Here is a 19,111-nt window from a genome sequence, read left to right as displayed (position 1 = left end):
TTCGGCATAGAAGGCCAATGAGCCGTGCCCGCCCTTAAAAGTACACAATGTTGCGTTAATGTAGAGAACTTTTTTAGCGAAATACACACATAAGTTACACAAATATACATAGTAATTAGATGATGATGATCTGCGGTTGCCTTCCTATAAGCATTAAACTAAGTTCTAAGTTGGTTCACAGCTACTAAGACACTGATCCCTGTACTGCCCTAAGAACAATCTGTTGATCCTTTTGTAACTATATCATTTTTAAATCTGAACTCTTTATGGTCAGTTAGGATGAGGAAACTGATTAAGTTGGTCGGAAATGCTTTCTCTATATATGGCATATATATTTTCAAAATTTTATAATCTGGCAACCGGCGACAGGGGCCCTAAATCATGTTTCTCGCCATGTCTGCGCTAGACTTTACACTTAGATTTAAGCTAAAAAAAAAAAAAAGAGACCTTTGGTCATTGATCAGTTTCGCAATACGGAAATCTCAATTGAGATTCCGTGATTATTGTATGGTAGAGTTTGTAAGACTTTCTATGGCAATTGGCTGGGCAGCGAATGAAGCGATCAAATTGTAGCCGTTATGTTTATGGCATTTAAGCGTTACATAATTACAAGAGTTTACATAACCATTTACAAAGATACAAGAAATACTTATGACCCTTTTACTTACAAGTAAGTACTTAATACGACAAAACAAAAACAACAATACCCACGACACACGATTCCAACAAGCTAATTAACTCAAGAAATTGGCTCAATACAAGTTGCTAAGTTTAAAGAAAAAAACAAAATTGTGTTAAAAATTTGTGAACAGCAGTGAAATCAATAAATCAATAAAGCAAACTTCACATCTATTGACAACTTTCGCAATCGTATCGTGTCCTTGTCTCTCTTTCTAAAAACTCTTTTGGTAAATTAGTCTAAGGGGAAATACTTTGATTGGGTTTCGCTCTCTACACGTCCGCTTCCGTTTCCGGCTTTGTTTGCCCATTGAGTTGATGGAGTTTCACCTCCTCAACGGGTTGCTTGGACACGTCATCATCGTGCCGGCGCCAACAATCGAAGGACAGCATGGACTCGCCCTTGCCAAAGGCCTCGCCATCCGCCAAGGTGATGGGCAGTTGTCTGTGGATTACGAAAAGGCTTATAAGTTTCTGAGAAAAACTTCAGAAAAGTATCTATTTTTGTTTTTAAATCTTTTTAAATAGTTTTAAACATGAAAGCCTTCTTTTCATCACCCAAAACTAAACCTTACCAATCCCCTTTCTACACTCACCTATTGTTCGTTTCGGGCAACATCAAGGTGCAAACGGAGGCGGAGAGCAGGAGCAAGGCCAGGATGAGGGAGGGAGCTGCCGCCAGCTTGGTGCCGAGATGAATAAGGTAGGGTGACACAAAGGAAGCCCCCGCAGCTGCCAGGTGCACTGCAGCTATTCCGCGCGAACGCACACAGGTGGGCAGTAGCTCCGAGGCAAACTGTGAGGTGACCGTATAGCACATGGAGATGCCCAGTCGCATGGGCAGGGCGAAGGCCAATAGCAAGGTCACGTTGTTTTGGGCTCCCTCCGTGGAAAGAGCCACGCCCAAGGCGCAGGACAATAGACCAGTGCAGAGCATGGCCAAAAAGCCGTAGCCTTGCGGCCAACTCGACTCTGCAGGAGTCCCTGAATAAATCCAGATGGAGGGACGACCACTGCGAAAAGCGAGAAGACCACAAAAGGTGACAGGCCCAAGCCCTCTACATTCCGAGAGATGGTATTGAAGCTCAGCGAAGTCAGCATGCTATATAGTTTAAAATTCAATGAATATTAAATTTTAAGATTTAAACTAAATGAACTAAAATCATGCTTACAAGGTAAGAACCACTAACAGCGAAGTCCTTCGCAGATTTGGAGTCCTTAGTAAATCGAAAATTCCCGCCGTCTGCTCTGGCTGATTTGAGAGCTTTCTTTTAACGATGCAGTTCCTTCTGAAGGCCTCGAAGTCCGCTGCCTTCACCTCCCTTCCATTGAAGTGGGCGATGTGCTTTAGTCTGGCAATGGCACCTTCCACATTGGTCCTTGTGATCAACCATTGGGCACTCTCCTGAACAACAAAGTAAAAGAGGGCCACCACAAGTTGCAAGAGTGCCGAACAGGTCAAGTAGATCCTCCAGTTGCCGGCAAGTACAGAAAGCCAGGGAGCCACCAGAGCTCCCAGGCAGAAGCAAATGCCCAAAGTTCCACTAATGGCCATGTTTCTGAGCTTAGGAGCCAAGTATTCCAGAACTGAAAAAGGGTATTTATGTTGTTATTAAAAGCTTGTAAGTTAATCAATGATAAAATGTTGTTCACTAAGCTTAAGGAGAGCATATAGCAGGCTTATTTAGTCAAAGAGATGGAGATTATTTGGGATTAATTCATTTGTTAAAAAGTTAACACAGAGATAATGCTATCAGATAATCATTTTAAACAACAATTAAACATATTTTGAAGCTCATATCACTACCCCAAAGTCAAAATTCATAAACAAAGATAACACGAAGTTTCCCAGAGTTAGGAATGGACATTTTTGACCCACTGCCATCTGTTCAACCCAAACTGATGCGTAACATGAGATGTCAGGGCAATTCTATAGGAATACCCACTGTTGTTGACTTTAAACTATATATTTAAGATACCTCTCTCTCTAGATCTACAACCTTACCCAACGGGGAGCTCAAGATATCACAGTGCTTACCCAGAATAAACATCAGATAATAATTTGCCGTGGCAGCGAGACCAGAGATGCACCGAAAGATGGCGAACTGCACCAAGTTCGCGGAGTAGGTGGTGAGAAAGTCTCCTACGAAACCACATTGATTGGCCAGGATCACGGCTCTCACTCTGCCAATCTTATCGCCCAGCAAGCCAAAGGTAAAGGTTCCCATCAGAGAGCCCAGGAAGAAAAGAGATTGTCCGATCCTCTCCTTGTAGGCATCATTACACACCCAGTTCAGCTGGTCAACGAAAGATGCTACTTTAAAACTGGAGAACTCTCTGCAACTCTATTAGCTCACCTCCGCATTCATGCTTCTGAATCCAAAATCATAGTTATATATCCAACGCTGGCAGGTCTCGTTGCTTACCGTGACCTGGTCGCCCTCAATCTTGTCCAGTCGCGTACAGGAGGCATCCTTCCCAAATGGTGCATAAATTGAGGCAATCTCTTCAAAGCTACGATTTGCAAGTGCCTCATGATAACACCAATGCTTGGGCACAAAGCCAATGATGTTCTGGGAATAATAGTGAACGGTGGTAGTGAAGGCTACGTAGCCAAGAAGCAGAATCATAAGGTACTGATAGCGACCCGAACTGCCGCACTTCTCTAAGATCTGGTCAAAATCCATGATGATGACAAGCCGGACGATGTCGTACTCTCGCTGAGATTCTATTAAGACTAAACCCAATCCGAACCGTGGCAAGGCGAAAGAGTGCAAGGTGGCCGGATTCGCACGTTGAGACTCTACGACTAAATGCGATAAGATTGTTTTGGGGGGCGGCGGTGGGCTTATCGCCTACATATGGCGATGGCGGGTCTCTCAAAACGCAGACGCTTTATTATTATTTAAGTGAATTCACTCATTCACTCCAATCTAAACAAACGCCGGCGTCTCACGAGAAAGCAGGAAAGCCTTCCCCGCAATGGATAAACATTCGGCGTGACCTCTAATAAGTTGAATGGACTCTTAATAAAAGCCAAAACAACAAAGAGCCGCTTCTTCCAGAAGTGTATAATATGTAATATAAATAAGGTCAAGAGTGAGCTTAGATAAAAGTAAGAATGACAGACGTGATGCGCTAGTATGAACTTTTATGAACTTTCAAATACTCTCTTTTAAGTACTGAAAGTTAATTTGGATTATAAAAAATCTCTTAAGAAGTTGAAGACCTTTTAAAAAATCTTTTGTACATTTATTAATTTCCTTTTTTTCATTTAAACCTATATTAATGTTCATAAAGTACTAAAAACAAATCATATAATGATGTCTGATTTTTTCTTATCCAAAGCCTCCGACAATAATAGTTATTACCGCAGTCTTTCGTGCCCTTCTTATTGTCAGCTGTTTTATCATCTTGTACTTTATACATTCCACTAGTTTATGCTCATAATGTTCTTTATGAATAGTCTACAGATCTAGATAAAGAATATCTTAACTGTTTAGTGAATGTCATTAAAGTTAAATCATAATTTCATTCATTAAAACTATAAACAAATTATTAAAGGTAAACATTAACAAAAAGTTTGTAAATTCTATACAATATTTGAAATCATACAGGCATAAATTCTAGTTTTAATCATTGGGTCAGTTTAACGAATGTTTTTAAATGCATTTTTCTGAAAAATACAAAGCAGCTTTTCTGGAAACCTAAACAGATCTGCTAAGCTTCTACTTAGTAAGTACTTTTACTCCGCCATAAGTTTCTCATTGGTGCCAGCACTAAGATCATGTTGATCCTTCTTTTCCAAACTTCTCAAAAAGTCAAACATACGCTCATCCTTGCCGAACTCTTCGCCCTCCGCCAGGGACATGGGCAGCTTCTTATTTCTCGTCTCTGGCAGGAGCAGGCAAATCCAGGCACTTAACAGAAGCAGCATACAGAGTATGATTGAAGATGCTGCCTGGAAATAGGTATTCAAATGCAGTATGTACGGCGAGAGGAAGGAGAAGGCTGCTCCTGTGACATGAATCACCGCCAAACCACTCGATCGCACGCAGGTGGGCATTAGCTCAGCCGATATCTGCATCGTAGACCCAGTGATCACGGAGATCCCGAATCGGGAGACCAGCAGTAGGCACACCATCACCGTGGCACTGGGTTGCGTCCAGAAGGTCAGCAAAATCCCTGTGGCTGCAGTCATCACTCCCGTGGCTGACATACTAATCACGGAAGTGAACTTGCGGCCAAAGTTCTTTTGGACTTGGGTCTGGAAGATGCCCGAAGGTGGCAAGGTCAGGGCGAAAAGGGTGAACATCACAAACGGCGAGATGGTCAGACCTTCCACATTCCGTGACATGGTATTATAGCAGAGCACCGTTATCGAACTGCAAGGAATATATATTTATATATATATATTATATTGAAGAGTTCTTTAGAAGTCTCCTTTTTATCTACTCACAAGACAACCAGCACGTAGATCAGTCTTATGCGAAGGCGTGGGAACTTCATGGCATCGATGAGACGTGCTTGCTTCTGCATGGAGATCTGGCTGCAGGCCTCCGACTCCTTCGTCTTGCAGTGCTGACGGAAGAGCTCAAAGTCCGCCTCGCTGACCTCACGCCGATTAAACTTAGCCACCCTGCGCAGCCTCAACTCAGCGCCATCTATGTCATGACGCGTGACCAACCACTGTGCGCTCTCCTGGACCAGAAAATAGAATCCAGTGACTAGCAGCTGGGGCAGGGCCGACCAGGCCATAAAGGAACGCCAACCGCCTAACCACACAGCCTGCCAAGATGCACTTATCATGCCCAGGCAATACCAAACAGACATCGTCAGGTTTAGGCCCACACTTCGCATCGTCGGCGAGACGTACTCCAGCACTGTTTTATATGGGAGGTGAATTATAAACTAGATAAGTCCAAGAGCTGTATAAAAAAATACATATATGATAACATACCTAGAATATACATCAGGTAGGCGTTGGCCTCAGCAGCCAGGCCAGATACGAACCGGCTGGCTGAGAAAGTCACTAGGCTCTGGGCAAAAATAGTGGCCGAGTCCCCGAGAAAACCGCACCAATTGGCCAAAACCACGGCCCTGATTCGTCCAATTTTGTCACCGAGTAAGCCAAACAGTAGAGTGCCACACATGGAGCCCACAAAGAACAGGGACTGACCCACACGCGCCTTGTACGCATCATCACAGACCCAATTCAGCTGCAGGGGGGCAAACATAAATTCTCTTAAATGATAACGCTCTTAAGAGGCGCCCCCAGCTAGAACTCACATCAGCGTTCATGCTCCGAAATCCATGATCATAGTTGTAGATCCAACGATTACAGGGTTCACTGCTGGCAGTGGCATTGCTACCATCCTCATTGATCCATTCCAGACGCGTGCACGAAGGTCTCTTGAATGGGGCGTATACTGCAGCGATCTGTTCATAGCTTCGATTAACCAGCTGTTCGTGATAGCACCAATGATCGGGCACGAAGCTAATGACGCTCTGGGCAAAATATTGCCGGGAAACGATGAACATCAATAGTCCGTAGAGAGCCAATAGCATATACTGGTAGCGATGACTGTCGCCGCATTTAACCAGTATCTCATCAAAGTCCATGGCCATGTCCGGAGATGATGCACTTCAACGCGGCACCGAAAACTGTGTCTGAGTTGGGTCGCGGTCCGCTCTCTTCCGCTGCCACGCACATACTGGCAGTGCCAGTGGTGGGTCCGCTACGGTAATCGGTCCGCTCTGTCAAGCCAAACGCCTCTATCGAATAGTTAAGAGCGTATTGTGAAAGCGGCTGCGGTAAAACTGATATTGGAGTTAAATAGTTGAAACGACTCTGCTGTGCGTTGCCTCTCCGCTACTGCCGCTGCTGATGTTGGTGCTGCTGTTGATAAGTCCCTCGCCTTATGCACGATTCCGATCATAACTTATACGTTCTGATTTAATTATAATGGTTGATAAGCGACTTTGTTGTCCCCATATCATCGCTGTAATCGCCAATCTACTATTCAAAATATACAACTATGTTACTGCTAATTTATACAGGCCGTTTCGTTGATGCTTACTTGGCTAACTATACAGCCAGTCTATAAGGTGGTCTGATCATTCAGTTCATTCAAAGACCCACTAAAGATCTTAGAAATACTACAGTTTGGCTGCATATCGGGTTATGCTAAGTATGCAGCTTAAGTTTACGTCATAAGATTTTATAGTGGGTTTTGGGTTGCAGGACAATATCTAAATTTTTGACCTTTAAAAAGCTTTATCAGAATTTTGGGTTTAATTTAATATTTTTCATTCTTATCTTTTCATTTTCTCAACTTGAAAGATGAAGAAATAAAAAAGACTTAATCAGTTTAAATGCACTAAAATTTACTACTTTACTTTATCATTTTAAAATATAAAATCAGGTTGAGCTTACTGCTGTACAGCCTTGGCCATCAGAGTGTCCTCCTCCACATTCTTGGTACTCATTTCAACCACCGATTCTTCACTATCCTTCTTAAACATATTGACCAGAAAGTCAAATATGCCTTCTCCTTTGCCAAACTCCTCTCCTTCCTCCAAGGACATAGGAAGTTTCTTATTACGAGTTTCGGGTAGTAGCAGGCACACATAAGCCCCAGAAAGGAAAAGAAGCCCCAAAATTATCGAGGGAGCTGGCTTGAAATAAGTGCCCAAGTGCAGGATGTAGGGCGAGAGAAAAGAGGCAGCAAATCCAGCCACGTGCACCACAGCCACTCCCCTTCCTCGCACGCTGGTGGGGATGAGCTCCGTGGAGAACTGCGAGCTGGCACCATCGGCAATGGAGACCCCAAATCTGGCCGCCAAAGTAAGACCCACCAGCAGTGTGACATTCCGATTGCTACCTTGCGATATCACCAGACCAGCGGCTGCGGCAAACAATCCTGTTATCGTCATCCAACCCACAGCGGTGGCCTTTCGCCCTATCCGATCCTGCAGCAGACCCTGTAGGTAACCCGAAGGCGGCAAGGTCAATGCGTTTAACGAGAACATGATGAAGGGCGATATGCCCAGGCCCTCTACATTTCGAGCGATGGTATTGTAGCAGGGAACGATGATGATGCTGTGGATTTAATGCATTCTTAATAAGAGGTCTTAAAATATTAAAACTAAAACTTAATTACTTACAAAATAAGCAGCAATTTAAATGCCGTACTACGCATCCGTGGCGTTTTCAACATATCCCGCACATTAGCCTGACTGTCCTGCTCCTTAACATCCTTCCGATAGTGCTCCTCACAGTAGCTACGAAAGGTTCTAAAATCCTCATCAGCCACCTGGCGACGATTGATCTTGGCCACACGCTGCAATCGCCTAATGGCTCCATCGATATCATTCCTCGTCACCAGCCACTGGGCACTCTCCTGGACGAGGAAGTAGAAAAGCGTGACCAGCAGAAGAGGAACCGAAGAGCAAGCCAGGAATATGCGCCAGTGACCCACCCAAACAGCCAGCCAGCAAGCTCCAATCAGGCCAAGACAGTAAAAACTGCCCAAAACTGTATTCAGACCCACATTTCTCAGCGACGGTGAGACATATTCGAGAACTACAGAAAATAAACAATTAATTTAAGTCATCTAAAAAACCAAGGAAATACTTACTTAGTATATACATGAGATAAGAGTTGGCATCAGCCGCCAATCCAGATACAAAGCGACTAATAGAGAATGAGACGAGACTGTTGGCGAATATGGTTGAGAAATCGCCAAGGAAGCCACACCAATTGGCCAAAATCAAGGCCTTAATGCGACCTATGCGATCGCCAAGCTGGCCAAAGATTAGAGTTCCGCATACAGAACCCACAAAGAAAAGCGATTGGCCCCACCGTGGCTTATAGGCATCATGGCAAACCCAGTTAAGCTGGAAAATGGAATATAAACAATCGAAAAATTTCACAGAAGTTACATGTTTTTGTTTACCAAGATTGGCTTATATTATATATCACATATAGTATATGTAACTGATCAAAAAAAGAGAAAAAATCATACAGTAATCATCTTACTTTTTAATTTTGTTCAAAGCTTTTACTAAAGTAATTAAAATATATATTTTTTATTTTGAAAAAGTAAGTGCACCTGAAATTATTCAGTAAAAGGTATTTTTACCCATATCAGAGCTAACTTACGCCCCTTAAAATATTTAATATATAGTTCTAACCCCCATCAATCCCACTTTTAAACCCCTTTCTAACACCTCATAAATAATCGTTTAGGCAATTATAAAGGCAATTTAATCTCATAAAATAAATATCCAGGAATTATCTATAATTACTTACCTCCGTATTCATACTCCTATAACCAAAATCATATTTATAGAACCAACGATCACAGCGCTCCTTGCTCAACGTGTGATTCTGTCCATCCTCGCCAATCCTTTCCAGCCGCGTGCATGAGGGATTCTCATATTGTGAATATATCGCCTCGATCTCTTCGAAGCTCCGATTTACCAACTGCTCATGATAACACCAATGGTCGGGCACGAAACTAATGACATTTTGCGAGAAATAGTGCATTGAAACGACGACCATAAGGTAACCATAAAGAGCCAACAGCACGAACTGATAACGACTGCTGTTGCCGCACTTGGCCAAAATCTCCTCGAAATCCATGTTGGCTGATAACAGATTTTAGCGGCCAACAACTTTACCGGCACTCGCAGTACTGTGATAAGCACATATTTGAGTGGGTTCTGGTGGGTAACGAGAGGTAAGCTAATCACCAGCTGGTTTTCAAAATCGGTTTATTAGTCCCGAAAACCAAATTCTGAGTTTATTGAACGCACAGCGAAAACCCGTTACGGTTGTGAATGTTCTGCTGACACGGAGCGCACATAGCCAACTGGTTGAGCACGGAGACCCCAGACTCGAGTACCAAGTGCTCCGAAAAGAGAGAGCGTTGCTTACATGAGAGTCCACATTTGCCTTTCTCCGACTCTTCAACGCTCTTTATTCAATTATGCGGAATTTGAAAAAATTGAAACATTTCAGTGAGAGAGGTGGAGAGAAAAGCTGTTTGAAAATTTGCACTGCATTTACAAAATTTGAATTTCAATTAACTTCAATTTCTGCCACTTGATGGCCACTTGAAAACCCGTCTATCAAGGGCGTTAACTTTGATTGATTGATATGGAAAATGTATCAATGAAGTATGTTTATGTTTATTTATAGATTTGAAAATACAGAAATATTTATTGGAATATTAATTGCATTTTGGTAAGTTAACTCCTTTTTGATAGGCTTCCATAAACAAGAAAACTTACCCAAAAAATCCAAAACAATAAAACTTATAGTGCTTATTTTTTATTCTTTTTATTTTAGTTTCTTTTTTGTTTCATTTATATGTGTTTATCAATTACATTTGCTGTTTAAATGGATACATGTCTACATTTGCTGCCTTTTGAATATATATTATTATTAGCTTTAATATGAATCGTAATCATTTATTTACCTCTCTCTTCTAATGTCTGTTTTTTCTTTTCTTTTTATGTTTGGTTTTATAAATGTAGTAAACGCAGTTTTTCGTGATAACATGATAGATATATAGTAGACCCTATTACATTTGCCTTCCAAAACTTAAATAAAATACATACATAATATTAGATGGTATATCAAACTGTACATACATACATTAGATGCAATGTGTTAACTAAATTTTATTAACAACTAAACTACTTAGCCATCCTAGTACGCGTAAATTAATTATAGTTTTGAGTAAATAGGCAATGGTGCTTGGTGATAACTAACTTAAGACTCTTACAATGATGCACACACATACTAATTAATACATACAAAGTAGTGGTTAAGACATACATTTTAGTATGCTACTAATAAATAGTCGAAGAAACCATCAAGCGTATAGACTAAAGCCCTGAATGGTTAACGGGGTTGGGAGAAAAACAAACCTAACGATCAAACCAAATTCAGTCACAAATCATTTCAATTACAATCTTTCATTGCAGGGCTCTTGGATAGTTAAGCCGAATCAACATTATATACGTCACATAACTATATACTATATACTAACAGCTACATACATATATTATCCATTTTCCTTTCGATAATTACAAAAAAAGAAGAAGGTTTTTCAAAAATAAAGACTAGTTTTAGATATGATAGTTGATAGTTAAAAAAAAAACACGTGCCCCCCTGCTTAAACACACTCAATGCTGTCATAGAAGATCTCTTCATCTGGCTCTGGTTCCGATAGCTCCTCCTCTTCAAAATCATCAACGTCGTAGGAGATCAGAGACTGGAGGCTGTCGTCCAGCAGCTTGTGCTGCACATGATGCACCTCAAACAGTTTCTCGTCCCTCTTCTCCTTCGGCGGAGTACCAAACCAAATGGCACCATCTCCATCTGCATACCCATCACCAGGTAAAGGAACAGCGCCATCACCCCGATCATCATCATCATCATCAACATTATCCTGAAGCAATGCCAGATCAGCTCTGGCCTCGATGGAGTCACTGTAGCCATAGTCAAAGGTTACCAAGATATTGCTACTGCCACAGTCCATGGAATCGGGCGTTGTATACTCGGTGTAATACGAATCGTAGGCCGTCTCCTCGGACACATCGTGCAGCTCAAGGGTTGGATACGGCTTTTCCATTTGAATCTTTCCCTGGCTTCTGCTGCTGCTGTTGCTGTTGCTGTTCGTTTGCCATAGTTGCCAATTGTGGTTATTGAGACGGAAATTTGGCTTATCAACGTTGTTGGCCAAATTCTGAGCATCATTTTCGGAGATAGCAAAGAAAAACAGAATAGAATATCAAAACTTTGATTCAAAGTGCAAGCAAGCAATGAAAATTAGAACGAAAATGGAAAAAGTAAGGGGTTTTAAGACGGCTTTTTAGGCACATTAACGCAAAGATAGTTAGGATAACACAAAAGTTGGGGGGTTAGCATTTAGCGGGAGAGTTTATCTGTTGGATAGCAGTTAGATACCTCAACCTCAGGCACAATATGTATATATATAGTTTGGGGTTAGCACAGAGCGATCAATTAATCAACCAATTGGTATATGTACAACGTGTCTATAGTCACTCATTTCGTTTACCTTTTTTGGCATTTTTAAAAAGTTGAATAGAAAATTTGTGTTTTTTTTTTGGTGTGCACTGCCCGTTTGCTATTGAAGAAAGGGTGAGGGTCTAGGTCTGGTTCTAGATAGTCTTGGCAAGCTAGATCTACTACAAACTACATCGAAATATATATAACTCAGTGTTGGGGTAAGCAAAAGAAAGCCGTGGCGGTGTAGGGGGATTTGTGGATTGGTTTTGGTTTTGAAGAAATGGTAGAGCTTAACCTACTAAGTGAAAAAACAACAAAAGAGAGAGAGACTTACGCGTATAACGAATGGCGGCAAAGTGTCTACTTCATTGTCTCTTTGCTTTTTCGGCCAAAAACAAAACAGACAAACGATATACAACATAGGGCTCAAGATTGAGATCTGAGCTGGTTTTATAGTTTTTAGGCTGAGCTGATCTGAGCTGAGGAGGATGTACTGGGCGAGGGCGCTGCTCCTTTTTCGTTTTGGCCATCGTTATGTGTTTGGCTGTCCGATACCAAAAACTCCAGTCGCACTCTTAACTTGGTTAGCAGTTTTGTTTTCTTTTTTGTTTTTTCTTGGCATGCAGTCGAAATTTGTGAATTCACCACCAACATGTCAATCAATCAGTCAATCAATCAGCACACCACCTTTATCTGCTATCCATACCAACTCCGATGATTATATATTTTTTTCTCTGTGTAGCCTGTCGTTTGTTAGGAAAAGTGGCTTGTTTTTCAGATTTTCACATAAGTTTTTTAGTTACATTTTGGGCTGTTGGTGGTTTTGTTTTGGTTTTTGGGATTTTGGGTTGATTGGTTTTGTTGTTGGTTGGTTGGTTGGTTGGTTGGACATATATTTATGTACATATATATTTATATATATATAGTTTTTAGCGGGGATATTTTTGGTTCGGTCAGTTTTTCGGATATACAAAATACGAGTATATGTGAGTTATATGACAACAACAGACAGTTTAAATATATATATATATTTTTTTTGTTTTGTTTTTGGAGTAGACATACAAACAGGGTTGGAAAGGCGCAGAAAGAAAAAAAGTAAAAGTAAAAAAGAAATTACAGCATTAGATACAAATTATTTCAAGTGTGATCATCGTCTAATTTGGAATCTTTCTTGGGGTGCTTGGCAGCAATGATGCACAAACAAAGCCAATAAAAATGAAGCACGTTTGAGATGCTGTCGATGTGTATATAGTCCTGGTGTAAGTGTGTGGGATGAGAGTGAGTGTGTTGGTTAGTTGAATCTTCAGATGAGAGCTATCGACCATGAACTATCTTTAAGCCATGTGATTAAACCAGGTTCTTATAATGATATGTTTTGCTGGCATTTAAGCATTTCAGTTAACTAACTTAGGGCAAGTCTTTTTCTGTTTTTACACGAAATTTATTAATTCCTTCAAAGTTTTTAACAAATAAATCGAAAAGTCTATCATATGCTAATCGGTTTGATTTCTTTTTTAATATTTTTTTTTTATGTAATAGCATATACGCATAGGTTGGTATAAGCCCATCTGCTTTATACACAAATCAATAAATTAGCCTTTAAATTAAGCCCAGTAAGTAGTTTAAGTTTAGCTTATACTAATTACAAAGAAAGCAATAATAATAATAATAATCATAATAATTAATTAAATACACAATCAAACTAATAACTAAACTCGCTTTCGAACACAATGAGAGACTGGCTGATCCAACAATGATGGGCGGGGGCATGCACATACTAAACGTGATTTGCATAAATTAAATAATATGAGTAAATGAAATGATATTGTACATGCTTTTGACTTTTGTTTTACTTCTTTTTTTTTTATATATATATACATAACTATATAGAGGAAACATTGCAGTTGTTATTGTTGCTGCCGCCGCTGCTGCTGCTGCTGCTGGTGCTGGTGTTGCATGTGAAATTGCTGATTAATTAAAGCCGGCTACTACAGAGCACCTAAGGCATCGATAGGCAGTGAGAGTTGGATTGACGGCACCTTTCACTAAAGCCAAGTGTTAAGTCAACGACCCAAAAGGCAGCGGGGTCTTAACTGTATTCTAGGGAGTGTGGGGTTAATATCAAAAACATACTTTTAAGATTTGTGAACTGTGTTGACTTTTCTTTCGGCAGGAAAACTCTTCTTCGGAAAGCTGACTTTGCTATGGCAAGAAGTGGCTTTAAATCTTTTCATTTCGAAAAACAAAAAACAAATTAAAAAAAAGAATGTAATTTAAAGGAATCGCAATCGAAATACTCAACAAATAGTTAACAATGTTAAATTGTTTAATTTTTTAACGAAATTTTATAATTTTACTAAAAGAAAGCAACTAAATGATGTTACATAATCTGTATCCTGTTAAGGAATCATAAATTTCCTGACAAATTCAAGGACAAACAACGGGCGCAGTTAACAAAGTTCCTTGCTTAGGAGGCACAACATGCTTACGTAATCGATTATCTTTCGGATTTCGAATATATATATATATATATATATATATATATGCATGTAACTGTAGTATATGGTATGGTGTGTATATATGCCGTGGGTTAATTGTATGTTTAAATAAATATATATATGCACGTAACTATGTAATATATTAACATATACAGTTAATATCGGGTTTCGTATATATGTTGTTGATTTCTGTTTAAGATTTTTTTTGTTTTTGATTCATTTTGATTTGATTTCAACTTGAAACTGTAACGAAGATGATGGATTCTTGTGGTTCTTGTTGTTGTTGTTGTTTCGTAAACGTTATCGAAGGCATATTAAACGGTAATCAGTAGATATTCATATATATAAATGTATGTATCGGTATTATCAGTAGTATTATTATAATTCACTTGAACCAACCCAATAATGTTGATTTGAGAGTGCGTACCTTGCCACTATCACTGTCGCCGCCAAAACTGGACGTTGGCGTGATGTTCTCACCCTGATCCCGGCCAATGACCCGACCACCGGAACCACCAGTCGAGGCGCTACTATAACGCCGGGACACTCCACTACCGGAAGAATTGGAAGCCGGCGAGTGACCACTTCGCCTGTGGTTCTGATGATGATAGGCTGCTGCCCCCGTTCCGTTTCCACTCAGCTGGAGATCCTTGCGCAGCGTCGAACTTAGCTGGGCGGCAATGGAGGTGGCATTTGTGCCCTTCATGACCTCCGGTGATTGTTGGGAACGCGACAGAGAGTCCAGATGACGCACCCTCGAGCTGATCGTATCTCGTTTCAGCTTGGGCAACGGTGAATTCTGGAGCACACGCGGGGACGGAGTCGTTGCGGCTAACGGCTGGCTGCGATTGCCAGTCGAGCCGGATGAGTAAGGTGTGGTGGCCAGCGGTATCGAAGAGGAGGTCGAACTGCGGCTGGTGTTCGTACTAAGCGAATGATTGGAGGCGGATGTGTCCGCTCTTCGCAAGCTCTGCAGATTGCCAGTGCTTCGGCTCAGTGAGGATTTACTGCCATACGAGGTGCTACTCGAATTGTGCGCCGATGGAGGAGATCGTCCCGCCGTTGAAGGTCTTCCCGTTGGCGGTTTCCCCGAGAAATAGGCCGCCGCCTTGCTGCCCGGCAGGGGGATCTTGCTGGGCTTACTGGCACTTCCAAACTTTCGGAAAGCATTCTGACGCGGCGGTGGAGTCATGCCCTCAAACGGACTAACCCCACCCACACTGATGCTCATCACACGGGCGGCAATGTTACTGGGCGTACTGCTGCCCACCGGACATGGACTTGTATTCATCATTGTCTTGCTCAGCGGGGAGTTCGTCGTGTTGTTGGGTGTCCGAAGCGCTTGATTCTCGTGCTCGTGGGCCGACTCCGTGCTACTGCTGTGCTGCTGCAGCTCGTCCATGGCCAGCGGCACCATGGCCTTCATGCTCGGCGTACTAATCTGCGTTACTGTCGGGGCGGGCATGGCCGTCGAAGCGGAGTCCACTGAGTCGGAAACTCCGCGACGACTCAGCATCAACGTGGTGGAAGCCGAGGAGCGATTGGTCTCGTAGTCATGCTGCGAGGAATGCAGATACGAATTGGTGGTGCTATTATTCGCCTGCAGGCGTGACTCCACGAGTCGCAACTGCGCCTTAGTGCCCTCCAGCTCGATGCTCTTCTCCTCTAGCTGATAACGCAGATGCTCAAACTCCTCGCTGCTCTTGTCCAGCCGCTTGGCCAGCAGCGTCTTGGACTTACTGGACGAGTCCAGTTTTTGGGCCAGCACCTGGTTCTGCACGGTAAGGGTTAGCAGGTGACGCTGCAGCTCCAGAACATTCGTCTCTAGGAGAATGGCCGCGAATCGTTTGGAATCGGTCAAACGGCATTTGGAGTTGCGAGTACCGGGCGTGCTAACGATGCCATCAAGACGTCCCAAGGATTGCTGCTGTTGCTGTTTCCTCGAGGTTATATCACTGCCTGAGCTTTGATGGAATGCTTCCTGCGCTGGCTGATCAAGGACGACCGGCTGGAATGTGTTGTTGCTGTTGGGGCGACTGCCATTGGAGAGCACCGTGGTGGCTGAGGATAGAAAGTTGCGTTGACTGGAGTAATCCGACTGGCTGCCACTGAAATATGGAAATTTGCTCATTAATATTTGTAGAATATGGAAAGAAGATACTTAAAAAGGATTCGGTTGGGAAACCGAAGAATTTTCTTCTTTAATTTAAAGTTCCTCACCTGGAAGAGCTCTTGCTTTGCTGCTGCTGCTGTTGCTGCTGCAACTGTTGCACCCGCGAACTCAACTCCAGCTTCTGGGCCATCGCCAGTTTCAGCTGCTCCTCGAGATCCTTTTTCACTCCTACCAGTTCTTCCACCTGGTCGCTCATCTTGGCTGCCTTTATCCGACCAGTCAGAGTCTCCGCCTCCATTTCGGCCAGCTTGTCCAGCAGACGATCGCGTTCCTTGCGCAGCTGTTTGATGTCCTCGCGATTGAGGCGCTCCACTTGCTCCCGGAACTGCTGCGGTGTCATTGCGTCCTTGTTGGCACCCTTGCCCTCGCTCCCTCCTGTTTTCTGGGCATCTCCCTGCTGGCGTTCGTAGCTCTGCAGTTGCTCCACCTCCTCGCGTAAACGATTGGACTTGCGGTGAATGACGTCCAAAAGGTTGAGCAGCTCATCGTCAGATTCCGCGCAGCTCAGTCGATTTGCTGCTATGGCCACCTGCTTAAAGAAAGGAAATTTATTAATCATTTTAATTTGATTGATGATTTATTGAGACTCACCGTCATAGCACCATTGGTGGAGGAGGCACTGTGGCCCTCCTTGGAGGAACTGGTCTCCGTTGAGAAGCCGGAGTCTTGGACAACGCTGCCGTTGTTGTTCTCTCCGCTCTTTGGCTCTTTCTTGCCGCTGTGCGAGTTGCTGCGGCTGCGTGTCAGCGACGAGGACGAAGCCTCCGCTCCAGATGAAGGAGCAGCTGCCGACGCTGACGACGTGGACGGTTCCTTGTGCGACAATTTTCGCTTCATACGTATACCCGGCTCCCATTCACGCCTGCTGCAAAGATATATTCCAAAAGTTTTGTTTAATTTCGATAATTTTTATAATTATAAAATCTATTTTCCCCACCTTGTGGCTAACGAAGAGCTGCCGCCACCCACCGAGTGACTACCACCGATGGCACCCACCGAAGATGTGGGCGTTGAGGGTGTTGCCGACATTGAGGCCATCTTGTGCTTGAGATCGGGAAATGTTTCGATCACCAAATCCCGGAACTCCAGCAGGGCACCCACCTCGTGCTGCAGCTCCTGCAGCGACTTGGTCTGCTCGCTGTGGATGTGATGGCTCCCGTAGCTATTGCTGTAGGGCGTATGGTGGCTCAGGTGATGATGGTGCAGGTGATGCGGATACGTTGCCCCCACAACAACAGTGGCCGTTGGCGAGGCAGAAACAGTTCCGACTCCCGCGGCACCCGCCATCAGATGTGGGTGATGGGCGGCACTGCTCATCGGCAGACACTCCATGGCCCCGCTGGCCAGGTCAGTGTTGCGCAGGACTCCACCAAGATGGTGGACAATGATACCGTTTCCGTTGATACCGCCGATTCCGTTCCCGTTGTGGTTCTGACTATGGTGGCTGATGCAGCTTCCGTCCGTTTTGCTGATGCCATGCGTTGCAGGTTCGAAGCCTTCATTCTGCAAGGAGATGAAGAAAAATAAGTTATTAATTTAATATTCTGCGGGTTAACTTACTGAAAATTACATTCTTAATAAAGTAAAAAATGTTATTTTCCAAAGCTTGCTTTACTTCTAAAAATATGTAGAAGTTGTACCTAAACTAAGGTATCAATCAAACTAAAAATACAGACTTAGTTTTCCATTAACAAACTTTCAGGGTTGACTAGCCATAAGGCCCTTGATTGTTAGCTCAAATTTCCCAACCAATTTGTATTAAACTTCAGTTCAAGTTTATACATTAGCAAATCAAAATAGCAAATAAAAATAAAGTAAAATTTACCTCTTAGATATGTAAACAAACATTTTCAACATTATGGCTCATTAATTAACATAAAATGTTTCCCAAGCCTTTAGATTTTTCCCTCAACAACTGTATTTCCCCTCTGCCAAGACCCAGCAAACACGCACAAGTCGAGAAAATCCCATGAATCATTGTTGTTTTCGGATTTCGATGGTCAAGTGCGATGGGCTGTACTTTCCGCCTGGCCTGGCACCAAGATCAGCTTACATTGCCACAAGTCATTATCAAGAGGCTTTACGCAAGGGCCCAAATGGTATCGATAATTACCCAAGAGAGAGTAGGAAAACACCAGGGCATTGCGTTACTTTAAGTAAATTGAATTGATCATCATGGTGGGGCAATCGCTGGACTCTGGCAGTTCGGGTGCAGTGCGAACGATTAGTGAATGACATACAAATTATGATTGATGAATTGCAGAGAGCTCAAGAGAGCGCGATCGAGATCGCCCGCTGGCCTGGCGTCGGCGACCCGTGGAGAAAACTATAGCAGAAAGTGCAGCTTAATGCAGCCGTTGAATGCAGCATGGAGCTTAACTCGTATGTAGCTGCAACACCAATCGATGCAGCAATTTGTGACAATCATTCATGCTGAGTGTGTGTCTGTGTGTTTGGGCTGAGGCCATGACTATTCAACGTTAGCCAAGTCAACGGACTGAACAAACTAGAACAGACCGCAGATGGTCGGTCGATCGGGCCAAGTAAAAGTAGTTTTTCTCTTTTATTTTTGTCTATTTCTATTTTCCTATTTTTCCAGCATCTGGTCTGGGAATTGCAGAGGGAAAATGGGAGGTATATTTTTCAAATTTTATTTTTATCAAAAATTTGTGGAAAATTTCGAGTTTTAAGGAACCAATGTTTGATGAAAATCTTTAG

The 19,111-nt window shown here is 42.7% G+C and overlaps 4 protein-coding genes across 9 annotated transcripts in view; all 4 read right to left on the bottom strand.

The window, feature by feature from the left end:
• Positions 1 to 55: 55 nt before the first annotated feature.
• Positions 56 to 3,392, bottom strand: LOC108109223 (solute carrier family 22 member 6-B). The gene is given in 6 exon segments (XM_017217697.2): positions 56 to 1,123; positions 1,275 to 1,626; positions 1,629 to 1,780; positions 1,851 to 2,265; positions 2,717 to 2,975; positions 3,036 to 3,392. Coding segments are annotated over 6 exon segments (1,680 nt in total). The 5' UTR covers positions 3,366 to 3,392; the 3' UTR covers positions 56 to 951.
• A 504-nt stretch (positions 3,393 to 3,896) lies between these two features.
• Positions 3,897 to 6,970, bottom strand: LOC108109176 (organic cation transporter-like protein). The gene is made up of 4 exons (XM_017217605.2): positions 5,968 to 6,970; positions 5,639 to 5,897; positions 5,138 to 5,561; positions 3,897 to 5,063 (listed from the first exon to the last, which is right to left on the bottom strand). The coding sequence occupies exons 1-4, from the start codon at positions 6,304 to 6,306 to the stop codon at positions 4,424 to 4,426; spliced, it is 1,662 nt and encodes a 553-aa protein (XP_017073094.1). The 5' UTR covers positions 6,307 to 6,970; the 3' UTR covers positions 3,897 to 4,423.
• A 78-nt stretch (positions 6,971 to 7,048) lies between these two features.
• On the bottom strand, positions 7,049 to 9,567 carry LOC108109167 (organic cation transporter protein). Its single transcript, XM_017217593.2, has 4 exons — positions 8,993 to 9,567; positions 8,319 to 8,577; positions 7,846 to 8,263; positions 7,049 to 7,780 (listed from the first exon to the last, which is right to left on the bottom strand). The coding sequence occupies exons 1-4, from the start codon at positions 9,323 to 9,325 to the stop codon at positions 7,111 to 7,113; spliced, it is 1,680 nt and encodes a 559-aa protein (XP_017073082.2). The 5' UTR covers positions 9,326 to 9,567; the 3' UTR covers positions 7,049 to 7,110.
• A 441-nt stretch (positions 9,568 to 10,008) lies between these two features.
• The window catches only part of LOC108109136 (serine-rich adhesin for platelets), a 58,418-nt gene continuing 49,315 nt past the window's right edge, over positions 10,009 to 19,111 (bottom strand). For 2 of the 6 annotated variants that reach the window (XM_017217537.2, XM_017217573.2), the window contains exons 2-6: positions 17,331 to 17,896; positions 16,985 to 17,258; positions 16,441 to 16,925; positions 14,648 to 16,328; positions 10,009 to 11,438 (exon numbers count right to left, since the gene is read on the bottom strand). In XM_017217537.2, the coding sequence (XP_017073026.1) occupies positions 10,866 to 11,438; positions 14,648 to 16,328; positions 16,441 to 16,925; positions 16,985 to 17,258; positions 17,331 to 17,896 (3,579 nt within the window). In that variant the 3' untranslated portion in view covers positions 10,009 to 10,865. The other 4 variants (XM_017217553.2, XM_017217545.2, XM_017217564.2 and 1 more) reach the window with 4 other exon arrangements.

This window comes from Drosophila eugracilis, unplaced genomic scaffold (assembly GCF_018153835.1).
Source record: "Drosophila eugracilis isolate 14026-0451.02 unplaced genomic scaffold, ASM1815383v1 contig_367, whole genome shotgun sequence".
Taxonomy (NCBI): domain Eukaryota; kingdom Metazoa; phylum Arthropoda; class Insecta; order Diptera; family Drosophilidae; genus Drosophila; species Drosophila eugracilis.
This window is presented reverse-complemented; position numbering and strand designations above follow the sequence as displayed.